The sequence below is a fragment of the Gigantopelta aegis genome, chromosome 4, assembly GCF_016097555.1.
Source record: "Gigantopelta aegis isolate Gae_Host chromosome 4, Gae_host_genome, whole genome shotgun sequence".
Taxonomy (NCBI): Eukaryota; Metazoa; Mollusca; class Gastropoda; order Neomphalida; family Peltospiridae; genus Gigantopelta; species Gigantopelta aegis.
In genome coordinates this window covers 8949822-8973278 of record NC_054702.1, presented here as the reverse complement: position 1 = coordinate 8973278, position 23457 = coordinate 8949822, and the positions used below count along the sequence as shown (strand labels likewise).

At 37.3% G+C, this 23457-nt stretch overlaps 1 protein-coding gene and 1 long non-coding RNA gene across 2 annotated transcripts; both read right to left on the bottom strand.

The window, feature by feature from the left end:
- Positions 1-10478: 10478 nt before the first annotated feature.
- Positions 10479-16102, bottom strand: LOC121372625. Its single transcript, XR_005957957.1, has 2 exons — positions 13686-16102; positions 10479-13566 (listed from the first exon to the last, which is right to left on the bottom strand). It is a non-coding gene; the product is annotated as an uncharacterized LOC121372625 (long non-coding RNA).
- A 2856-nt stretch (positions 16103-18958) lies between these two features.
- Positions 18959-23250, bottom strand: LOC121372624 (terminal nucleotidyltransferase 5C-like). Its single transcript, XM_041499049.1, has 2 exons — positions 23201-23250; positions 18959-23113 (listed from the first exon to the last, which is right to left on the bottom strand). The coding sequence occupies exon 2, from the start codon at positions 23072-23074 to the stop codon at positions 21821-21823; it is 1254 nt and encodes a 417-aa protein (XP_041354983.1). The 5' UTR covers positions 23075-23113; positions 23201-23250; the 3' UTR covers positions 18959-21820.
- Between the last annotated feature and the right edge of the window lie 207 nt (positions 23251-23457).

Genomic DNA, 23457 nt, shown 5'->3' with positions numbered 1-23457 from the left:
TGTTGATCAGACGTCTGAAGAACTCATGGGGAATGGCCTGCCACTCTGCCATAAGAAGTTGACCCAGATCATGAAGGTTGGCCGGAGGGGCATGGTTATCCCGAACTCTCCTGCCTAATTCGTCCCAGGCGTGCTCTATTGGGGCCAAGTCAGACGAATATGCTGGCCAATCCATCCTGGCGATACCTTGTTGTCTGAGAAAGTCCGTTACCACCCTGGCGCGTGGGGTCTGGCATTGTCATCCTGCAGAACTGCCCCGCCGCTAATCTGCTGAAGGCCTGGGAGAACCAACGGCCGGATAATCTCATTCAGGTAGCGGATTCCATTCAGATTGCCATCCACCACATAGAGTCCTGTGGTGGATAGAGATGCCGCCCCACACCATGACGCTGCCACCACCGAACCGGTGACGTTGTCTAACGTTAACGTCAGCGAAGCGCTCCCCAGGACGTCTGTAGACACGAACCCGACCGTCGTTGAACTGGAGACTAAACCTGGACTCATCAGTGAACATCACTCGACCCCACTGAACACGTTGCCACCGCAGATGAAGCGTGCACCAGTGACGTCTGGCCGTTCTGTGACGTGGTAGGAGTGGTGGTCGAACAGCCTGGCGACGGCAGCGTAGATTATTGGCTCTCAGACGATTGCGTATGGTTTGATCACACTCGAGTTCCAGTCGCAGTCCGCAGATTGTCACGTAATCGGCGTGCAGTGGTTGTGCGTTGACGTAGAGCCATATTGGTGATGTAGCGGTCCTCTCTATTTGTAGTGCTTCGGGGTCTTCCCGAACGTGGACGATTTCGAACAGAATTCGTTGCTTGGTACCGTTGCCACAATCGCCCAACGACACTCTGACTGACACCAAGTCTCAGAGCAACATTTCATTGCGTATTGCCATCCTGAAGCCAAGCAATAGCCCTTCCTCGATCGTCGATAGTCAGTTGAAGTCGTACCATTGTCGAATTTGGAGTGTGCACCGTACACGAACGCAAGCTCCAATTATACGGAAATTCAGCACTGGGAACATGGAATACACGTGCAAAGCGTGCAAATGAAGCGCTTTGTGAAAAAGCAAGTTATGGGCACTTAGCAGACCTTTCGCTTTCGCCCTAATTTACGTGCAAATGTAAGCATGTTTTCGCCATTAGAACTAGTCGACAGTGTCAATGACAGTGGATTTTAATTCATTTATGGGTTGCTTAGACCCACTTTCGTCAAAATGGAACCATACCATGCGTGACCTTATGGTCTAGCTAATATAATTGACATTCAGAAAATAATGTCGAAAATATCGTCTGACCCTTAAATTCTTTTGAGTAGTATATATAAATACACTTTTATTTGTTATACAGTTGTTATGCAGTATATACCAGAGGTTGAAACTAATGCGGGGTACCCCCAAAAATGGAACTGCTATTGTCAGCAAAAATTACAGTTGCTATTAAAAACATTAATTAAATTTCTTAAATGGTATATGACCCCTCATTTTCTTGCAGGTACAAATGTAGATTAGATATGAGGTGCCACACTTTTTATTGCTGTACTTCCTGGGTGTGTTGATACACTGGTTATTATTTTATTTTTTTTACATTATCGGCAATAGCAATTGATTTGGTATATTAGAACCTATAGGTCACCTTGTTTTAGAGACCACCTTGACTTAGAGACCACCTTGTTTTAGTAACCATTTATAGACAACCTGTTGATAGGTACCACCTGTTAATATAATATAAACGACCTGTTCATAAAGGCCACCTGCAAAAAAGAGCATCAACATAAAGAGGCATTAAATTTTGTAATCCTTTTTGGCTGCCAGAACCGACAGGCTAAACCGTAATACAAGTCTTCATATCAGTAAGCTAATATTGAATTACAAATAAACTTTATTTGTTATCTCACAGTTGCTTGAGTTGGTGATATACAATATATTTTTTATTTATTTACTTGAAAATCACCACAGATTTGCTTGTCCTAAGTTCAGTCAGAGTATTGGTCTCAACCCGGTGTTTGTTTAGTGCGTTATCGTGACAGAGATTTCACCAGATACCCGACCAACTGGGACTCTCTCCCTCTCTCATTCTCTGTGTGTGTCGTGTCTTGTATGTAAACTACGCAGTAGAAGATTGCACTTGATACGTCTGTATCTGTGTGGTGGTTGACTCACTCCCAGAGACGGGAGATTTCCTATTTAAATAGACCACGTAATCCTGGGTAAGCAAACACTGATTTAACATCCCCGTCCCGCTAACTTGTGTTTAAGAGAAAACACTTACATTATTATGCAGCATTTGAAGCGGTTTCAGTTGCCAAACACTATATAAATGAAGTGAAAACACAAAGTCAGTTTGCTTTTTAGCCCTTTAAAGACTTGTGAAACACTGTAGGTATGGGAAATATTTCTCAGGTGTGTTTAAAGTTGTAACACAAATTTAATGTATAAGCACACTGTCGTAGGCACATATTTCGGTTATCTAGATACTGTCCAGGGCAGTGGGTTAATGGTGAGAAAAGTCTGTGAAGCAGCCATTAAAGTTGCAGATCCTAGTTTGAACTAACATGTAACACAGCTAACCCTAACCCTAAAATTACCCTAACTATTGAAAGGGGGGTACGGGTTGAACTCAGATGTACATGTATGTGCATTTTTAGAATTATGAAAAAAATGTGTTTCATGACATTACAAACAACTGAAAAAATAGAATGACCATAAACACATTCGGATGTACAGAAATTTTAAACAATAATAAAATTAAAATCTAAGTAATGTCTGATTTTAATTATCAAAAAGGGCTTTATTAGTGAAATATACTGTAGTGTTTGAAAACTAGGGTCTGTCACTTTAAAACTGTCTCTGTAAAGTAGATATATTAGTGAAATATACTGTAGTGTTTGAAAACTAGGGTCTGTCACTTTAAAACTGTCTCTGTAAAGTAGATATATTAGTGAAATATACTGTAGTGTTTGAAAACTAGGGTCTGTCACTTTAAAACTGTCTCTGTAAAGTAGATATATTAGTGAAAAATATACTGTAGTGTTTGAAAACTAGGGTCTGTCACTTTAAAACTGTCTCTGTAAAGTAGATATATTAGTGAAATATACTGTAGTGTTTGAAAACTAGGGTCTGTCACTTTAAAACTGTCTCTGTAAAATAGATATATTAGTGAAAAATATACTGTAGTGTTTGAAAACTAGGGTCTGTCACTTTAAAACTGTCTCTGTAAAGTAGATATATTAGTGAAATATACTGTAGTGTTTGAAAACTAGGGTCTGTCACTTTAAAACTGTCTCTGTAAAGTACATATATAGTGAAACGTCTCAAAACTGGACTCTCTGTAAACCAAAATTCCCCTAAAACCGGACATTTTTCACGGACATTTTTAAAAATTTGATACTGAACTTAACCTCTTTAAACCAGATACCTCTTAATACCGGACATTTTACTTGGTCTCAAAGGTGTCCGGTTTAGAGGAGTTTCAGTGTAGTACCTACCGGCCTAATATCAGGTCTCAGTGCAGAAAATTGTGTAGGTGGGAGGAGTGGTGGGTCTAAACTATGGAAGTGAATTTTTTAGGGTCGCCAGGTCCTGATCCCCAGGAAAATGTATTTTAAAAATGTGCTTGAAGCAGGGGGGATTTTGACACCTAACCCCCCATTCCCCACCCATACACACACCTGCTTATGTCAGAAGGCTTAATTACCCACTACATGACTGAGATCAGTAAAACCCCAAAACATTCAGGAACTATTTTACAGCATATATCGTTATTGCCCATAGGCAAGATGTCATCAAACAAAATACAATGCAATTATAGTAATAAAACAAAAGTGAATATATAATTTGTGGCCTGACTGAGGTTATTTTTTAGCACTGGCAATTTGGTCATATGTGAATTAACACCAGCCACGACTTATATAGCATGCTCACCTAGTACTCGGCTGCGAAAAACTCTTATAAAAATGATGACTCCTTCAGTTAATAAGGAAAACTTTTGTGTTCAGTTTTTCACAGGCAGAGCAGCACATACCATGTTCTTTCCTCTATTATAGTGACAGAATACTCATTTGATGCCTAACTTCTTCAGCTCGTTTTCAAAGTATGCTAAAAAATATATTTTAATAATGTAACAAAGAGTGAATTTTAAAAGACATTTTGAAGATAATATGTTGAGTAATATATATATACGGAGACAAACTAAATATTTTTTGAATTTGTTTATCATCAGATGTTCCAGGCAGTGTACCACGACTGGTATATATAAGGCTGTTGTATAAAAGATCCCTTGCTACTAATGGAAAAATGTAGCGGGTTTCCCCTCTAAGACTGTATGTTAAAACTATCAAATGTTTGAGATCCAATAAAGCATGATTAATAAAGCAATGTACTCTAGTGGTTTTGTTAACATTATGATCAGTGTATGCAACTTTCATCTCATCTTCAGTTGTGTTACCCTGACAACCATGGGCTTCATTCACAAAACTTTGTTAAGAAACATCACATTGTCCTTACATGTCTTTTTGCATAGCTCTGTGAATTTCATTCCAGCCAGTGAACCATGACCGGTATATCAAAGACTGTGGGATGTGTTATCCTGTCTATGGGATGGTGTATCTCTTGCTATTAATGGAAAAATGTAGTGGGTTTTCTCTCTAAGACTATATTACAATATGTGAAAATTACCAAATGCTGGACATCCAAAAGCCGATGATTAATGAATCAATGTGCTCTAATAGTGGTGTTAAAAAAATAAACATTTGCTCTATAAGATCACAAAGTTGTGAGAGTTCAGTGAATTAGTCCTCTTGTACTTTGATTGGAATGCAGTACCTACCAATATTAAACCTGATAGGGTTTTAACATTGGCGCAATCACGATTTCTATGTTAGGGGGAGGGGTGGAGGCAATCACATTAGTTGGTGGCCACCAACAGTCGTTTTTGTTTGTTTTTGTTTAATAATACCACTAGAGCACATTGATTTATTAATTATCGACTATTGGAGGTCAAACATTTGGTCATTCTCACACGTAGTCATCTAAGGAAAGGAAATGCTTTATTTAACGACGCACTCAACACATTTTTTAAATTCTCGTTCCACCCAATGCACCACAACTGGTATATCAAAAGCTGTGGTATGTGCTACCCTGTCTGTGGGATGGTGCATATAAAAGATCCCTTGCTGCTAATCGAAAAGAGTAGCCCATAAAGTGGTGACAGCAGGTGTCCTCCCTCAACATGTTTGTGGTCCGTAACCATATGTCTGACGCCATATAACCGTAAATAAAATGTGTTGAATGCATCATTAAATAAAACATTTCTTTCCTTCAACACATTTTATTTACGGTTATATGGCGTTGGACATATGGTTAAGGACCACACAAATATTGATGGAGGAAACCCCCTGTTGCCACTTCATGGGCTACTCTTTTCGATTAGCAGCAAGGGATCTTTTATATGCACCATCCCATAGACAGGATAGCACATACCATGACCGTTGATCAGTTTATGGTGCACTGGTTTGAACGAAAAAAAACCCCAATCAGTTAAATTGATCGACCGAGGTGGTTCGATCTTGTGATGCAACCACCTCAGGCGAGCACTCTACTGACTGAGCCAAATCATGCCCCCCCTGCCACCGTGTCTACGAGCCATGCCATGGGACAATATAGAGACAAATATACAGGGTGGTGAGAGGAAAAAAGAAGTGTGGGGTCATGTCCTCTCCCCCAAATATGCCAATGCTTTTTAATCATAGTACTGCTGTTATTTATTTATTTATTTCAACTTATTTTTGTGCTTATATCCAGTTAAGGTTCATGCACGCTCTCCTGGGCACACACCTCAGCTATCAGGGCTGTCTGTCCAGGACAGTGGGTTAGTAGTTAATTGTTAGTGAGAGAAAGGTCGGTGTAGTGGCCTTACACCTACCCACTGAGTCGTTAAAACTCACTCTGGGTGGGAGCCGGTACTGGGCTGTGAACCCTGTACCTACCAGCCTTATGTCTGAAAGCTTAACCATGGTTCATGCAACTGTGTGGTTTGCAGAGCTTTACAAAAGTGAAGGTCTGTGTGTTGAATCATTAATAACACAATAATGACATTTCGCACGGTGGTTCTCAACATAGCCAAAACAACTACGCAGTAGATAACACACTGCTATCTGTACACTGTCTGAGACAGACGTGTTGTCCTCATTAACTTTTCACTTCCAGGTCTGAGAGGCACCATGGTTTAACCATTATGGTGCCAAAACCAATACACTGACATTGGTATAATGGTCAAGCCATCTGTGTTAACCCAGTAGCAGCTCCATCTATACAAAAAGGCAAAAGTTATTGTGACATGGATTGTTTGGAGTAATAAATTTGTGAATGGATTTATGGGAAATGTGCATGAAACAGATTGAAGAAATGCAACCAAGCAGTTGTTGCAGTGATTGCATGCTTTGTGCAAGAAACATGGAATATTCGGAAGAAATCCTGTCTAGTGTTCACCATAAAAGGCCAGACTTTCAGTCGCAAATCATTGCCACTTTGTGCAGTCTTCAGAAATGCAGAAGTCAGAAAAACACCATTAGTGAACGTTTGATGCAATTTCATTATGCCACACCTCAGTGAAAATGACAGATGGTGAGTCATAGGGATGCTTGAATCTGGGATCTCGCAGCATGACATCGCACATCAATTCAACGTCCACAGAAACACCATATGGCACTTATGACAACAATATCAACAAAACAACCAGGTCAGGGACTATCCCCATAGCGGCCATGACAACACCTTGCCAAGACACATGGATCCAAACCACACATCTGCGAAACAGGTTCCAGCCAGCAACCCTCACAGCCTGTACCATCCCTGGCAACAGAGGTGTATTAGCAAGGACAGTCCGAGGATGTCTACACATCTACGGCATCTTTGTCTTTTGTGTGCCACAATAACTTCTGCCTTTTGGTATATATATAGATCATGGTATGTTATGTCTTGTTAACTGTCTCGATAGAGATCTGAGATCTGTATCAATAGTGTAATGTTTAACCCAGCTGCCTTCAGACTAGTAGGTAATGGGTTCACATCTATATACCAGCTCCAATGTATGTACAGCATGATATATAATTATCTTATTAACCGGCCTTGGCACTGTAGTGGCTCAGCAATTGGTCTGGGGTGGCACTATATAATTATCTTATTAACTGGCCTTGGCACTGTAGTGGCTCAGCAATTGGTCTGGGGTGGCACTATATAATTATCTCATTAACAGGCCTTGGCACTGTAGTGGCTCAGCAATTGGTCTGGGGTGGCACTATATAATTATCTTATTAACTGGCCTTGGCACTGTAGTGGCTCAGCAGTTGGTCTGAGGTGGCACTATATAATTATCTTATTAACCGACCTTGGCACTGTAGTGGCTCAGCAGTTGGTCTGGGGTGGCACTATATAATTATCTTATTAACCGGCCTTGGCACTGTAGTGGCTCAGCACTTGGTCTGGGGTGGCACTATATAATTATCTCATTAACAGACCTTGGCACTGTAGTGGCTCAGCAATTGGTCTGGGGTGGCACTATATAATTATCTCATTAACAGACCTTGGCACTGTAGTGGCTCAGCAATTGGTCTGGGGTGGCACTATATAATTATCTCATTAACAGACCTTGGCACTGTAGTGGCTCAGCAATTGGTCTGGGGTGGCACTATATAATTATCTCATTAACCGGCCTTGGCACTGTAGTGGCTCAGCAATTGGTCTGGGGTGGCACTATATAATTATCTCATTAACAGGCCTTGGCACTGTAGTGGCTCAGCAATTGGTCTGGGGTGGCACTATATAATTATCTCATTAACCGGCCTTGGCACTGTAGTGGCTCAGCAATTGGTCTGGGGTGGCACTATATAATTATCTCATTAACCGGCCTTGGCACTGTAGTGGCTCAGCAATTGGTCTGGGGTGGCACTATATAATTATCTCATTAACCGGCCTTGGCACTGTAGTGGCTCAGCAATTGGTCTAGGGTGGCACTATATAATTATCTTATTAACCGGCCTTGGCACTGTAGTGGCTAAGCACTTTTCCACAGACAGGAAAGTACACACCACAGTCTTTGACCAGTTGTGATGCACTGGTTGGAATTAGGTGAATGAATCCATCAAGGTGGTTCAATCCTGTGATGCAAGCACCTTAGGCGAGCACTAAATCCTGCTGCCTCTCACCCATCAAGCAGCCACTATCATCTATCCTTACAGACAACCTGCACTGCTCACATGTGAAAGGCCATAGCTAGTAGGGGTGGGGTTGGGAGGGTCAGTTACCTTTTGTTTTGTTTAAACTACCCGTACTTTTTGTGTAACTGAAAAAACACACCCATATTACTATTCCCTACTTCTCTATTTACTACATGCCCCACCCCCAGGCCTAGTTATTTCATCTAGGTATGACCCTGGAGTATGCTTAGAATAGCAAGATTCAACTGTAAATGGATGTAAGTCAAGGTACCAAAGCAATTGAAATAAAAGCAGTACAGCAGGGTGAGAGCAACATGGTTATGGTAATTTAATACTGTAATTAAAGCATTTACCGTAACCAACTACATGACATTAGCAGGTGAATTGTGTGTCAGTATGTACATTGTTTATTATAACAGGTGTATCAACAATACTGATGAATATTCATTACTGCTGATCATTGAAGGTGACCATCAGCTGTCATATGATGATCTCAAGAATCTACTTATTATCAGTCACACAAAACACTCATCTTATCATGTGGAAAACATTTTGTGGGTTTTTTTTAGGGGTGGAATGTAGCCCAGTGGTACAGCACTTTTGCGTGATGTGCAGAGTCTAGAGCCTGTTGACCCATTTCTTATTCCAAGCAATGCATCTCGACTGGTATATCAAAGGCTGTGGTATGTGCTATCCTGTCTGTGGGATGGTCTATATAAAAGATCTCTCTTGCTACCAAATGTTTGACATCCAATAGCCTACGATTCATAAATCAATGTTATCTTGTGTTATTTAACAAACTTTGTGTATGGGTGTTTTAGTTTGCCCAAGTATCCGTAAAGCATTACAGATCGTTATCTATATTTATATATTATATCTGATGAAAGCCCCATATTTTTGAAACTTCTTTGCACTATATCATAAAACAGCCATAGACTATGGCACCAATGTGACAGTCGGGGGCAGGATGTAGCCCAGTAGTTAAAGTGCTCGCTCGATGTGTGGTTGGTCTGGGATCGATCCCCGTCGGTGGGCCCATTAGGCTATTTCTCGTTCCAGCCAATGCACCATGACTGTTTAATGACACCACTAGAGCACACTGATTTATTAATCATCGGCTACTGATGTCAAACATTTAGTAATTTTGACATATAGTCTTAGAGAAGAAACCCCGTTACATTTTTCCATAAGTAGCGAGGGATGGCACATACCAGTCTTTGATATACCAGTCATGGTGCACTGGCTGGAACAAGAAATAGCCCAATGGGCCCACCGACAGGGATCGATCCCAAACCAACGGTGCATCAAGCGAGTGCTTTACCACTGGGCTACGTCCCACCCTACATTGGAATGAAGTTTGTTTTAGCAAATTTTCACAATTGTAGAACATTTCTTTAAAAATTACTAGAAAGTGGCCAATTTAAAGAAAATTGTATATGCCAGATACTAAATGTTCCAACCACTTTGGATAAAGCAGCAATTGCCTAATTTGGCAATGGGCAAGGCAAGCCTTGGAGAAGCCTATTTGGCAATGGGCAAGGCAAGCCCTGGAGAAGCCTATTTGGCAATGGGTAAGGCAAGCCCTGGAGAAGCCTATTTGGCAATGGGCAAGGCAAGCCCTGGAGATTCTATTTGGCAGCAGTGGGTTGGTTTCTCTTTCTATTTGACCAAGCTGTCATTAAACATTCGTTTCCTCATTTTCATTCACGGTGATATGGCATCGGACTTCTAGTTAAGACAAACACAGATAATGAGAAGAAACCCACTGCTTCCATGCCATGGGCTACTCTTTTCCACTAGCAGCAAGGTATCTTTGATATGTACCATCCAACAGACATGACAGTGCACACACCAGTTGTGAAGCACTGGCTGGAATGGGGAATACTAGCCCCAACTGTCTCGATAGTGTAATTTTTCAAATACAACGTACCGTCATTTGTAAAATCATACAGAACGTCAGTGACAAAAAGGCGCCAATGCCAGTAAAAATAAAAAGGGAATTGCCCACTTACAAGTTCCGGTCCAGATGACAAATATGTGCGATACAAGATAAATTTATTACAGAGTTTGAAAATGCCTTCATCACTATAGTAAGATTGAATAGGTATGTAATAAATTGCTTTATCCTTTATGATAAACAAGGATTTCTTTTCTTCTACCGACTAAACAGCAGATGTACAACCACGACTATAGACAATGTATTGACACCAAAACCATTTGACCGTTGATATGTGTAGTAAATATATGACAAGAAAACGTTAAGCTCAAAATATTTTATTCTTGGAATAGCTCGAATTCATCACATTACACAACAAGAGAACAATAAAGCCTACTTTAGCACACCAGATGCTAAAATAGGCACTCACATGTTGACAATAAATAGAGCATGTCTGTTCCAAGGCGAAAACTGTTAACAAGTTGTTTTACTGCCAACACAAACACTTTGGCGTGAGCTCTTTTGATCCAAAAATAAATGAGTTTATGATCTCCACAATCAGTTTTTAAATGTGCATTTTGAGCAAAATCAAAACAAGTATATTCTTTTGTTATATTCTACATCATCATTATTCAATTAACCAACAAAAATCATGGGACTCGGGAGGAGGGGAGAGGGTTCCTCTACAGTTTCAAAAAGTCTGGCTGCTACTTTTTTAAGTGTGTCATAGTAAAAAAAAAAGAAGAAAAAAAAGAGAAGAAATTACTAAAATAATACCATTTTGCAGAAATAAAACCAAGAAATCCCAGTCTGAGAAGCATGAAACACCAAAGATAAATATATGAAGTATTAACACCGAAAATGAAGCTATACTAAAATACTTCAAAGTGTTTCATCAGCATTCTTATAAATAAATATATATATATACACACACACACACACATATATACATGTATATATATATATATATATAGATTCACGAGAAAAAGATTCTTTGAGAATTATAAGTTTTGTTGCGAAATTTCATGACTGGAAGTGAAATAATTGCCATTAAGAAAGAAAACATTTCTATCATATACTATCTTTAGAGGACTAAGTGTAGTACCCTTAATGACATTGTTAAACAAATGTTTTATTTCTCAGAAGAAAAGATGCTAAAATTGAAAGAGTACACCAAAAAGATAAGTGTTTTTAAACATTAATTTTACATCAGCCAATTCTAATTTTGGGAAGCAAAGGCGTTGAAACTGAAGGAATACAAGAATAAAACAAGTTACTGTGTATGCGTGCGACCTAACAGTAAGAAAAAACTGTATGACACACGACTGTGGAGTACTGAAGATTGATATCCGATGAGAAAACCTCTATTGTGACCAACTAATTATTGCACAAATCATATCAGTTCTGCAAACATCTCAATCCAGAAGAAAAATAACACATGAAATACTGAACAGAAAAAGGTCATGATTATAGAGACTATATAAAATGTCATGAAATAATGTCATGAAAACATTAAGAATGTTGTGTCTTTAACATACATTTTCTTCTCTACATCAGCTGATGGTGATATGACCGTAACCTAAGTGCATGTCATTAAGTTATCACTATCACATAAAAAAAAAAAAAAAAAATCATGCTTCAGTTAACAGCATTATTAATTGTTACTAATATACTCTGCTGCAGTAATGGTACATTGTTTTTAACAATTTTTAACAAAAAGTAATGACTAAATTTAACTGAATTTTAACAACGAGCATCTGATAAAAATATACACTTAGCACAAGACCTGCTAAAAAGCAAGCATTGTAAACAATAGAGCCATTGGAACATTAAAGTAACATTTAGTTCTCATTAGATTGAGAAATAAAGAGAAATAAAGAGAAATTAATTTAGTTAATTTGACCGGTGACTATATTGTACACAACATGGTAACCAGAAAACTTTTGAACTGTGATCCCAAAACCAAAGAAAAACAAATATATATACGTTTAGGTTAAAAAAATATACATTTACAAAAAAAAATGCTAATTTATACCGACTCAAGGAAGAGAAATACTCTCTTGTCATAGTTACCAAGAATAAAATTATTTTTAATAATCACGTTTATTCCATAGTTAGGTAGGGCGACTAGATTTAAATACAGTGACTGCTAATGACGACATCGTAACTATATTATGTACTGATATTAATATCATCAAAATGCTGTCCTAGTGCTGAAGATAAAGTCATATAATTATATACAGTTTTGAAACATTGTGACCAAGATGGCTGCTCACAACAAGACCACCATTCTCAATGCTTATAGCTAACAGTTTAAGAACCCTATGCTGCAAGACAAAAATATAACATGCACTAAACTACATGTATGACAATCCATCCATCACTTACATGTATAGATAAGGTGCCAAGTGTTAACCTTGTATTACACCCATAATGTATACCATATGGAAGACCAATGAGAGGCATACAAACAACTGGTTTAAAGCTTATCCCCTTGTGAATTCCAGCCAGATCTAATCCATGATTTGGAGTATCATATTCCGACTAATAGCTTTCTCAACATGTTTTGTGCTTTTAAAACAAGAAACATATGCTACATTAGATATATCACTTTTACGAGGACCGCACTCAACAGATATACTCTTTTAAATTTCTTGTACCAAAAGGTTCTCTTACAACAATGTATGTCACTTATGGCTAACAAATATCCTGCTTAGAATAGTGTGTACATTTAAAGTGTGCTTTGGTTGTCCTAATTTCTTGACGAGCTCGGGCTAGTGTCTTCATGTGCCCAAGAATTTTTATGCTGCTTGGTTTTCATAAGGAAGAAAGGAAATGTTTTATTTAACCACCCACTCAACACATTTTATTTATGGTTAAATGGCGTCAGACATATGGTTAAGGACTACACAGATATTGAGAGAGGAAACCTGCTGTTGCCATTTCATGGACTCTTTTATATGCACCATCCCAACAGGCAGGGTAATACATACCACGGCCTTTGATATGCCAGTCGTGGTGTACTAGCTGGAACTAAAAATAGCCTGATGGGCCCACCGACTGGGATCGATCCCAGTTCATAAGGAAGTTTCACAAAGGATTAAAGTCTGTTTTGTTTAACAACAACAGAGAACATTTATTAATTAATCATTGGCTACTGGATGTAAAACATTTGATACTTCTTAAAGATAGTTTTTCAAGGAAATCTGCTATATTTTCCCATCAGCACATAGAATGAAACAAGAGTGATGTTAAAATGGGGGAATACCCTTAAAAATAGACAAAAGCCCATCTCTGTAACTGTTACTTCTCAGAGGTATGTGTATTTTTTTAAAACATAAAGACTATATTTCGTGGCATTGGAAACATCAGGATGACCAGAAATACTTTCAGATGTACAGACCATGGGCCTAATTCACAAAGGTCTCTCAGGCTCTGCTAGACAACAAAGCATCCTCTTTGCAAGTCTTTGTGCATTTCACTGCGAGATCGCAAAGTTACGAGAGTTTAGTGAATTAGGCCCATGGACAATCTAAACAATAAAACTTAACGGCCTGTCACGTTTAAGGACCATTATGTAGTATAACTCAGTCTTTGAAGACTATTTATGCAATACCACATTAAGACTTGGCAAATGGGGGTTTAACTCTGGACTTGTCATACATGTAGAAGAAATGCATGTCACTGAGAAAAAATCAAATGCTTTGGAATGCAGAATTTCAAAATACCTGATAGCCTATACATATGCAGATTTCACTTGTTTTAACCAATAGCAAGTAATCTACATGTATTACAAAACAAGCAGCATAACAAGTTCTCCAATATGATCACCGGTTTGATATGACTTGTATGTGACTTCCGTTAGTAATTGAGCAATATACGAACATCTTCCTTAAAGATACACTACAGTCCAGTGTAGGACTCACCTATAATAAACATTAAACTCCAGTTAACCAAATGATATCATTTTGTTAAATATCAAATATCTAAAGAAAACAAATGGTAAAAGCAAATATCCTCACCAGGATGAGTCCCACACTGAAGTGATTGAGACCAGGAATCACTACCTGTGGTAACCCATGTGGTGTTGCCACAAAATACAAACCAGTGGGGCCCAATTAACAACTCTCTCTAAAACAATATCCTATTATCTTTGTGCGTCTTTTTGCACTGCACTATCGCACAAAGTTAAGAGAGTTTAGTGAATTAAGCCCTTGGTAATCTGCAACATGTTTTATAGTTTTGTTATTACTATCAACTTTCTAACTGCCTGGTAACCTGAAAGACCGTTCTCAACTTATTCCGATGCCTGCAGAACATAATTATTTGTTTACACTGAATTATTGATTGTGTTTACAATGAAATAACCAAACAATATTGTCAGAATTATCTTGCTTTGAAATTTGCATGAAATTATGAATACTTTTTGGGACACATAATTTTTTGTCACACAGCATATTGTTGTACATCCCAGTGTACACGCGACATTTACAATTCAATATGGGACTCGGTACAAACATTACCAGGGGTCTTGGGTATGTAGAAAGAAATTATTCACACGTTAATACAAGATGATTATATACAAGCAGTGTGGTATGAAGATCCATCTGAAACCCTTGGTCCATGAAATAAAACAATTCAAAGTCAACTGTTACTAAACAAACCCACATGTATTTGGAAGTGCAACTTAAGTTCATTAAAAATATCCCTATAATGAGCAAAATATCATCAATAACAACTGGTGTAACACCAATCAAGAATCAAAATATTTTAAAAATATATACTGTGATATCAATCTAGCCGATAAAAAGTCATAACAAAACGGAACCAGTCACCAAATATATATGAAAAAATACATGGTACATGTAGGTCAAATCAAACTTGGTTAGTAGTTATATGTCTTTGATCAGCACACAAATCATAATGTATGTATTATGCTGGTGAACAAAAAAACACAACCAATTCACTAAATTCAGAAAGTAGGTCACACAGGCCTCTTCCACATGGGAATCCTCTTAAAACCGTACCAACTTAAATGGGAGGAAAGGAACGAATGTTTTAATTGATAACTGAACACATTCAGTATTTAATCATTTGCTCTAAAGCAAAACAAGAATAGGGCTATTCTGTATCCACTTTCCCATAGCACATACCAATGCCTCACCATGCCCATAGTCGAATTAGCCAGTTGTCAATTTTGTATATAAAGTGGCTACAATTAGTATATGGCTAATAACACAAGCCACAGGATTTCACGGAACCATTGTTTCTGGCAACGTATTGACTAAATAGTGAAACTGAAAGTCCAGTATTTTGTTAACATAATCAACCAATATGAGGCTTTAAGCTGTCGCTTGCCAAATGCGAATTAAAGTTGAAATTAGCAAATGCATTTCATTACCAATTCGCCAAAAAGCTAATTCGAAAATCATCTGTCGTTTACAGACGCACCATAATTTTTGCTGTTTGGCTAAATGAAACTTGAATTTTGTGACAGATGCTACTTGCTAACATTTTATGGACTTCAGTCCAAACCCTGCAATACCATCATTAATGAAAAAACAAAAAAATTCCCCATGTGTTCCAATGATCACATGGAACAGAACTGAAACACATTTTAATAGTAATTACCAAAGAAGTACTCTACATATCTAAAACACTGGCTAAAACTAAATTATTTACAGTGTGAGCCCAGTGTACAATACCAGACCACTAAACATTCTCTTTTCAAAATCTAGATTACCAATATTTCTATTCAATGGAAAATTGATTAACAACTACTGTTTAATGTTCTTAAATTGTGAAGTGATCTCCGAAAGTTGCGTAGTGAATCGCAACGCGATACTCAACAAAATGTTCCCTGTAGTCATGGGCATGCCTGTAGGAACCAGGGGAGCCTGTACCCCCACTTCATAAGGACGGAAATATATGACCCCCCCCCCCCCCCCCCAATCTATATAAAGATTAAAAAAAAATTCTTGTTTGTGCCCCACCAGACCTGTCAACCTTTAGTCAAGAGAAAGCAGGAGGTGTGTGTTGAAAAAGCAGGAGATTTTGTCAAAAAGCAGGAGATTTTTTAAATTCACACAATTTAACCCAAAATCGCAAGATTTAAAAAAAACATTATTACAATAAGTTATATGAATATTTTATAATGTCATATATACTTCTTAACCTTAGATCTTGGCATTAAAAAAAAAATATATTATTAAAACTTCTTCTTTTTTTTCTTTTTTTTGTTAAGTTTAAATATTATTATGATTTAATACATATTTAAAAAAACAAAACAAAAATTATCCAAAAATGTTAAGAACATGAACAAGAAATAAAAAATTTAATTAGTACATTTACGGTATTACACTTACAGCCTTACAGGTTGCGTTACATTATCATTTGTGGTTAGTGAACCTAAGTACCAAAGACAAATTTATATAAATCTTATAAATTAATATTCAGTTTTTACTATAATGAGGAACGGTGGCGTGGTACTTATTTAAAATCATTATAATGATGCAATAAACATTGTAAAACCTCATTACGGACATCGTGTGAAATATACCGGAATTATACCCATTTCGTGAGTAACTTTATGTCAAAGTCAAACACAACATTTTTTAATTGTACAAAAATTATTTCTATAACCAACATTTTACCGCACAAACATACAAAATTAACTGACACAAGTTTGTTGATACAGCTAATTGGTCTTTTCGTTGTCTTGCTGTGACATGTGATTTTAACATGCATGTGTATCGCTGTCAACTCGGGAGTCTGGCAGTTCAGATTCGTCATAGTTGCATTATCATTATGTAATCCAGTGGGAAGACATTTTACAATTCAGAGGTGTTATTAGAACTAAATTGGATTTTTTTTTTTTTTTTTATATGGCAACACTGAATGTCAATACACAGCCTGTTGAATTAGCGACACACGCTTCGTAGCCATTACGATGACAACAAACATTATAATAACACGTCATTTTATAAACACCATGTGCTTTTTTTTAACAATATAAATAGGCTATCCCACAATTCTCACTTCGGCAAAGGTTAAACAGTCGGGACAATTCGGCCTGTTACATTCTCGGAAACCGAAAGTAGTCGACATTTTCCGAATGAGAAAAAAAAGGCAGAGTTACTTCCCTTCTGTTATTTTGACAAAAGAGGATCGATTTTTTTTTATGCTTACAAAAATGTCATTTAACAGGAGAAACTGTCTCCCGCACAGGTGAAAGGAGATTTGATCAAATACCGGGAGACTGCCGCGGAATCCGGGAGGGTTGACAGGTCTGTGCCCCACCCACTACAGATATTGTTCCTACAAGTCTGTTGAGACATTGGTCATGATTGGAGGAAGGGGTACGAGTAGTCTATCTCCCATCCTAACATAGATCACTTGAAATTGAAGTTTAGTCATGAAATAAGTGTCCAAAATAAAGTGACATCAATATTTAAATAATGGTCACCAAAAAAAAGAAGAAGAGGAAACAAATGGACCAATTAACAGCATAGATAGATATATCAACATACACATATATAGGTATACAAAGGATACATTATGAACAAGTGCAATATATTCCAAATATCATCAAACTAAATAAAAACAAACACACTCACTTTTGTCCAAATTAAACAAAATATAGAGATTTGTTGCTGTAAAATCACTACAGCTATTACTATCCAATTTTAATGCACATTCACAAATCAAGACATCTTGGTCCTAGACCACATTTGCCAATCTTTCCCTACCGAAAAATATATATTTTGTTTTGTTTTGCATATTCAGAAGAAATATATGTTGCCTGCCACTTTCCACACCATACACAGCTAATATTGAATCTTTTTGGAAGCTTGTATTGCATATTCCAAAGTAGAAGAAGTCTTCCACATTTAAGATCCTAATTCTCCTCCCCTTATCCACACCGTCTGTCCAACCCGTATTAATGTTCTGTCAGTCCCCAAAGTACACCCACCTGTTTACTGCCCTTCATCGCATCAGATGAACTTACATATATTCATGTGAATGTGACAATGAAAGTAGTCCAAACTTCAACAAGGCATATCACCACAAATACTGATTGTTATCAGTGTGCTATCGTTCGACTTTAAGGTACTGTTCCAGAATTGATCACTGGAGGGTGTGTGTGTGTGGGGTGGGGGGGGGGGGGGGGGAGAGAGAGAGTATAAGAGTTGGGTAGCTACTTTTTGGAGGAGTTGCATACATACCACCTACAAATAAAAATTGTATTTGAACCCGTTCCTATAAGCTAAATGCTCGTATATGGCAATTTCGAGCCTGTCTTTGGCAGTTTTAAACAAGTAACTTTTGTATAACCCCACCCCAGAAAAAAAAAGAATCCCTTCAAAAGACAGCAATAATTTTTTATCCAGTCACAAAATATTGCGATCAGTAAAGCCTGACCTATGGCATTTTATATCTTAACTACATCAACTGCCGTGGGTGCCACTATTAATTTCAAACCCTGAAGTAATATATTCATATCGTAACTACGGCAATTATTGTGGGTGCAGTTGTTACGTCCGAGCCCTGAAGTAACCAATTCTAGAACAGACCCAATATCAAACAATCCGACTTGAGATACATATATACACTCGCGTCTTTGTCAGACCAGCCTTCATAAAATCATTTAACAAATTATTTTCCTACTGACACACATACATAACAATTAACATACTTTGTGTTCAAGTTAATTATAATGGTGTACATGCATGTATCAGGTGAAAAACTAAACAGCAAAACTTAATTGTTCAAACTAAAAGCACATGATCAACAAAGAAGTTAAAATTTTTATGGATTTTATTGTTTTTTTAAATTATTAATTATTTTATGGAACACATTATTCAGTAAAGATTGCATATTAATAAGATGACCAGTTGCCGATGTTGATAGCAATGTAACAGATGTTGATAGCAATGCGTTACGTAAATGGTTAGTGAAACAATGTGTAACAAAACCAAAAAAATGAAATAAAATAAAACAAACAAAAACAGATGGAGACAGGTTTGATTATTTCTATTACTCGTTAAAAATATAGCATACATCATTTGAAAATGTACAACACAACGTTTGTTAATGTGAACCTTTGCAGCCCAAGTACATAACCACATTTCTTTACTCTATGTGCTGGGATGTTATCAAACGGTCTATAATTGTGTGTGTATATATCAGTAATATATACACACCTGCTACCTGTCTCTCAAAACTACTAATTACAAATAGTTATCATGAAAAAAAACAATACTACAAAATTATTGTCTTAATATTACTAAATACATATGAATGAATCGCATCTCTATAATGTTTATTTTTAAATATTAATTATTATTCTCATATTTTTTTGGGTTTAGTTTTGTTTTTAAAGATCCAGAGATATACCTGGAAAAAATCGGTTTTATGTTGAATCAAAGAACATGAACAACACAATATTTTTTTTAAAGTCTGATATAAATACCAGACATTTTAAATTTTTTTACTACATGTATAATGGATATACAAATTTTACAGTTAATTTAATTTTACTATTTTTTGCTATAAATTTAATCATTAACTTTACCCCATCCCCAGCTCAAACACACATTTAAAACAAAAAAGTGTTTACGAATATCAACTTACACTGAAGTTGCGTAATACTAAGTAAAATATTTGGGGGTTTTGTTGGACGTTTTTAGTACGTTAAATGTATTTATAAATGTACTATTATATAGTATTAATAAGAAAGACCTACATATCAGCTGACAATTGAAAAATTGACCCTAGCACGAAGCCTTCATTGCGAAATTATCGCAGTCAAGTCTGCCCAGTACTTGTGTTGTACAAAAGCCACATATAAATTATAATACATGCATTGATCAACAATAACTAGATGATTAGAAGCACTACAGTAAGATCATACAGGTATATAAAGTGTCGTAACCAAAACGCCTGAGATTCAAAACCCAATTTCATCCATGAGGAGACATCCATAGCTAATAGTACTTAAGTGCGAACAATAATTATTACAAGCAGTTTATTGACAGTCTATCACAGCCGGTTTTGATTTGATCTACGTGTTTACATTTCTTCAGACGGCCAGATTTTATCATTTATTTGAAATGTAAAACCACCAAGTGTTCACAACTGAACAAAAATTTAAAAAAGGATCACAAAAAGATTGTTATTTTTGTCTTTGTATATATCAGCATGGTTATCAAATTAGGCATCATTCACTTATGATAATACTTTAATTAATCCATCGCCATATACTTTTTTTTTACAAACAAATCTTAATTAATATTTCAACAGGTATATGTACAGTTTATACCTATGAGCACTTTCTTACAACTTTTTAATTAGTTATTTTTCAAAACTTGTTTATTAGCACTTTACAAAACTTGTTTCACAATTAGCACTTTTTTCACTATTTAACTACCACGCTCTATAAAACGTTTTAAGTAGTACATTCTTGAACTTGTCACTTAGCACTTTTTCAAAACTTATTTTAAATCTTTCAACTTTACATACATAAATCCAGCTACAATATTACATGTATGCTAACAAACTAATTTCTTTCCAGCTGCACCAACCATAACTTAAAACTAAAAGATTTATACATGTATATCAACTATGGTTTATATTATTACCTAGTAAATATACAGCAACACCCATTTGATACAAACTACCACTTACAATCCAGTAATAACCTACACAATCTACTATGTACTCCTAAAACATTTCGTAACAGAAATCAGAATAAATTATACCTCACAACACTTATGTTCAAGACTTTATACTATTGCTAAAACTACCATTTCTGTCACTTGGTGGTTTCCCATTTAGAACCTGCTGTTAAAGATTTTCTATGTGTAATCACTGAACACTTAGCTTGCCATTTCAAAACAAGATTTATATCGGATATATACAACTTTTTTTTGTTAAAAGTTAGTAATGGTAATTGACTATAATTAAATTATGATGATATAGCTAATGACCATTAAATTGGAATACAAAGTGTTTCTAGAATGGGCAGAAAAGTGGGGCTGAACTCACAAAGGTCTTTTAGCACTGCACCGCGAGATTGCAAAGTTGTGAGTTTAGTGAATTAGGCCCCTGAACTGTAATGACCGTATATAATGTTTTGTATCTGAAGGTTTGACCAGCGAGTTAAAAATTATGAAAACTCTTTGGTAGCCTGTCGGTAAACCATCATGAAAATGAGATGCTTGTCATAGATGAATCATAAATAAGAGATCTTAGTCTGAAGTAATGGCATGAACATTACAATATGATCAAACATCAAACGTGCAGTCATGGGTAACAAACAATGGTCCCTCAACAAATATATATATATATATATATATAAAGAAAAAAAAAGTAATTTTATAACATATACATACAGACATTATATATATATATATATATATATATATTATATGTAACAATGAACAACTGACTATTATATGGCCTGTAGCATAGGGAAAAAAATATATTTTGAGACTATTTGGTGATCAAAAGCGAAAAAATAAAACCCCAACCAATGCATATAACTGCCCCAAAAATGGGAAAATAAGAGTTAACGATCACAGAAATTTGGAAAGTTATTGTCTTAGCAATAACGAACCTTCTTGCTGGTTTAACTGTCCACGAGCAAGAAGTGTGATGACATCTCTAGGAGCACTGCAAGAATGGAGGACAGTATGGGCAGGAGCTGTAGGCAGGTCCCCCTCCAACGCCCCCCATCTGGTAGGACGTGGAAGGCATGCCGTTGTTGTAGCTGTAATACTGACTGCCACCTGTGAGTGATGGGGTGCTGAAGGGGCCGTAGAAAACCTGGTCTATCACCAGGTTGTTCAGCTGATCCAGCTGCTGAAGGTCAATGCACTTGCGGGCTGCCTTCTGCTCCTGCTCCAAGAAAACCTGGCACGCCAGTTGGTGGATGAGGTTAAGGGTCTGCCTCCTCTCGTGACCCATCAAACAAATAGTACTTTCATCCACCACGCGGTACAGGGTGAGGAGGTATTCATACTGCAGGCCCTCGTCGTCACTGAAATGGTTTGCGAGGTACGCGACCAGCTTCTGTCTCTGCTGGTTAATATCACTGAAGTCGATGAAAAACCGTGAGCACATGTAGCGCTCCATCGTTCTAATATCAACATGGTTGGCCGCGTTAAATCCACGCACTAACAGATTGCAGTATTTAAGTAATCCACCACCACGAATCTCCTCAGGGTTTCGCGTCGCGATCAGCTTATTGGTGAGGTGACTCCACGCCTCGGAGAAATCGCCGTACACACTCTCCGCAACCACGGTGGGGTAGAAGTGCTCGCCCATCGGTGCCGTGGAAATTTCGTAGAAAGTTAATAAGCTATCCAAAATGATCTGGAAAGAATCGACACTGAATTCGAACTGTCGCTTCATTTTGTCAACAAATTTCAACTCCACATTCTTACCCTTGTTATTCAACAGGGATATCAGGCTCCACTTGTCCCCATGCTCATTGCAAACTTTCACCATCTTTTGAACATACGCTTCTTTTAAGTTGCAGCTATTCATCTTCTCCTTGTTTACACCGTCGGGTAAAAAATCCAACAGACAACCAAGAACGCAGCTTTTGATTTTCTGCAAATTGGTATGACTGGAAAGATCCACACCGAAAATGAGATCCAAGTCGTTGTACGTTTGAACGGTGTCCGTGCCCAGAATGTAACTAGCCGCACCGCCATTTAAGCGAATGTCACGAACCGAGATGCCGTCTTCCTTTAATTTCTCTTTCAACATCTGCACCAGGTCTTTGAGTTTGAGTTCCAACGTCGGGAAGTTTCCGCGACCGTGAATTGGTACGGTGTCTTCCATCACTTCACCAAGCCGGGCCACTTGTTCATGACACAAAACTTGAAAACGATTCCCACACAAATTCGCCATGTCCAATATTCAAGCAGGAAAAACAGTATCTGTTGTTTCCTGAAAGTAGAAAGTTGTGACAATGGTTTTAGATGCTAAAATATGTTGCCAAACGAAATGACACCGCTTGTAACACACAACACTCACTTTTGACGGCAGTCGGTATTCTGCAGCATAGACAAATTGAGTGCTTATTACGTACTACTATTGTCGACGCCGTTGGCTCATATTACTCCGCGTCGTACCAGCTGTAACAGTAGTTGGCAAACATAAGCGTGAAATTTTCTACTTTTTTCTATATACATATACAAATAGTAAAAATACAATATAATTTATCACACAACTTCATACAGTTTTGCGTTAATTCGACGTAATCAGTGTGGCACTATTTTGTTATCGCGAAT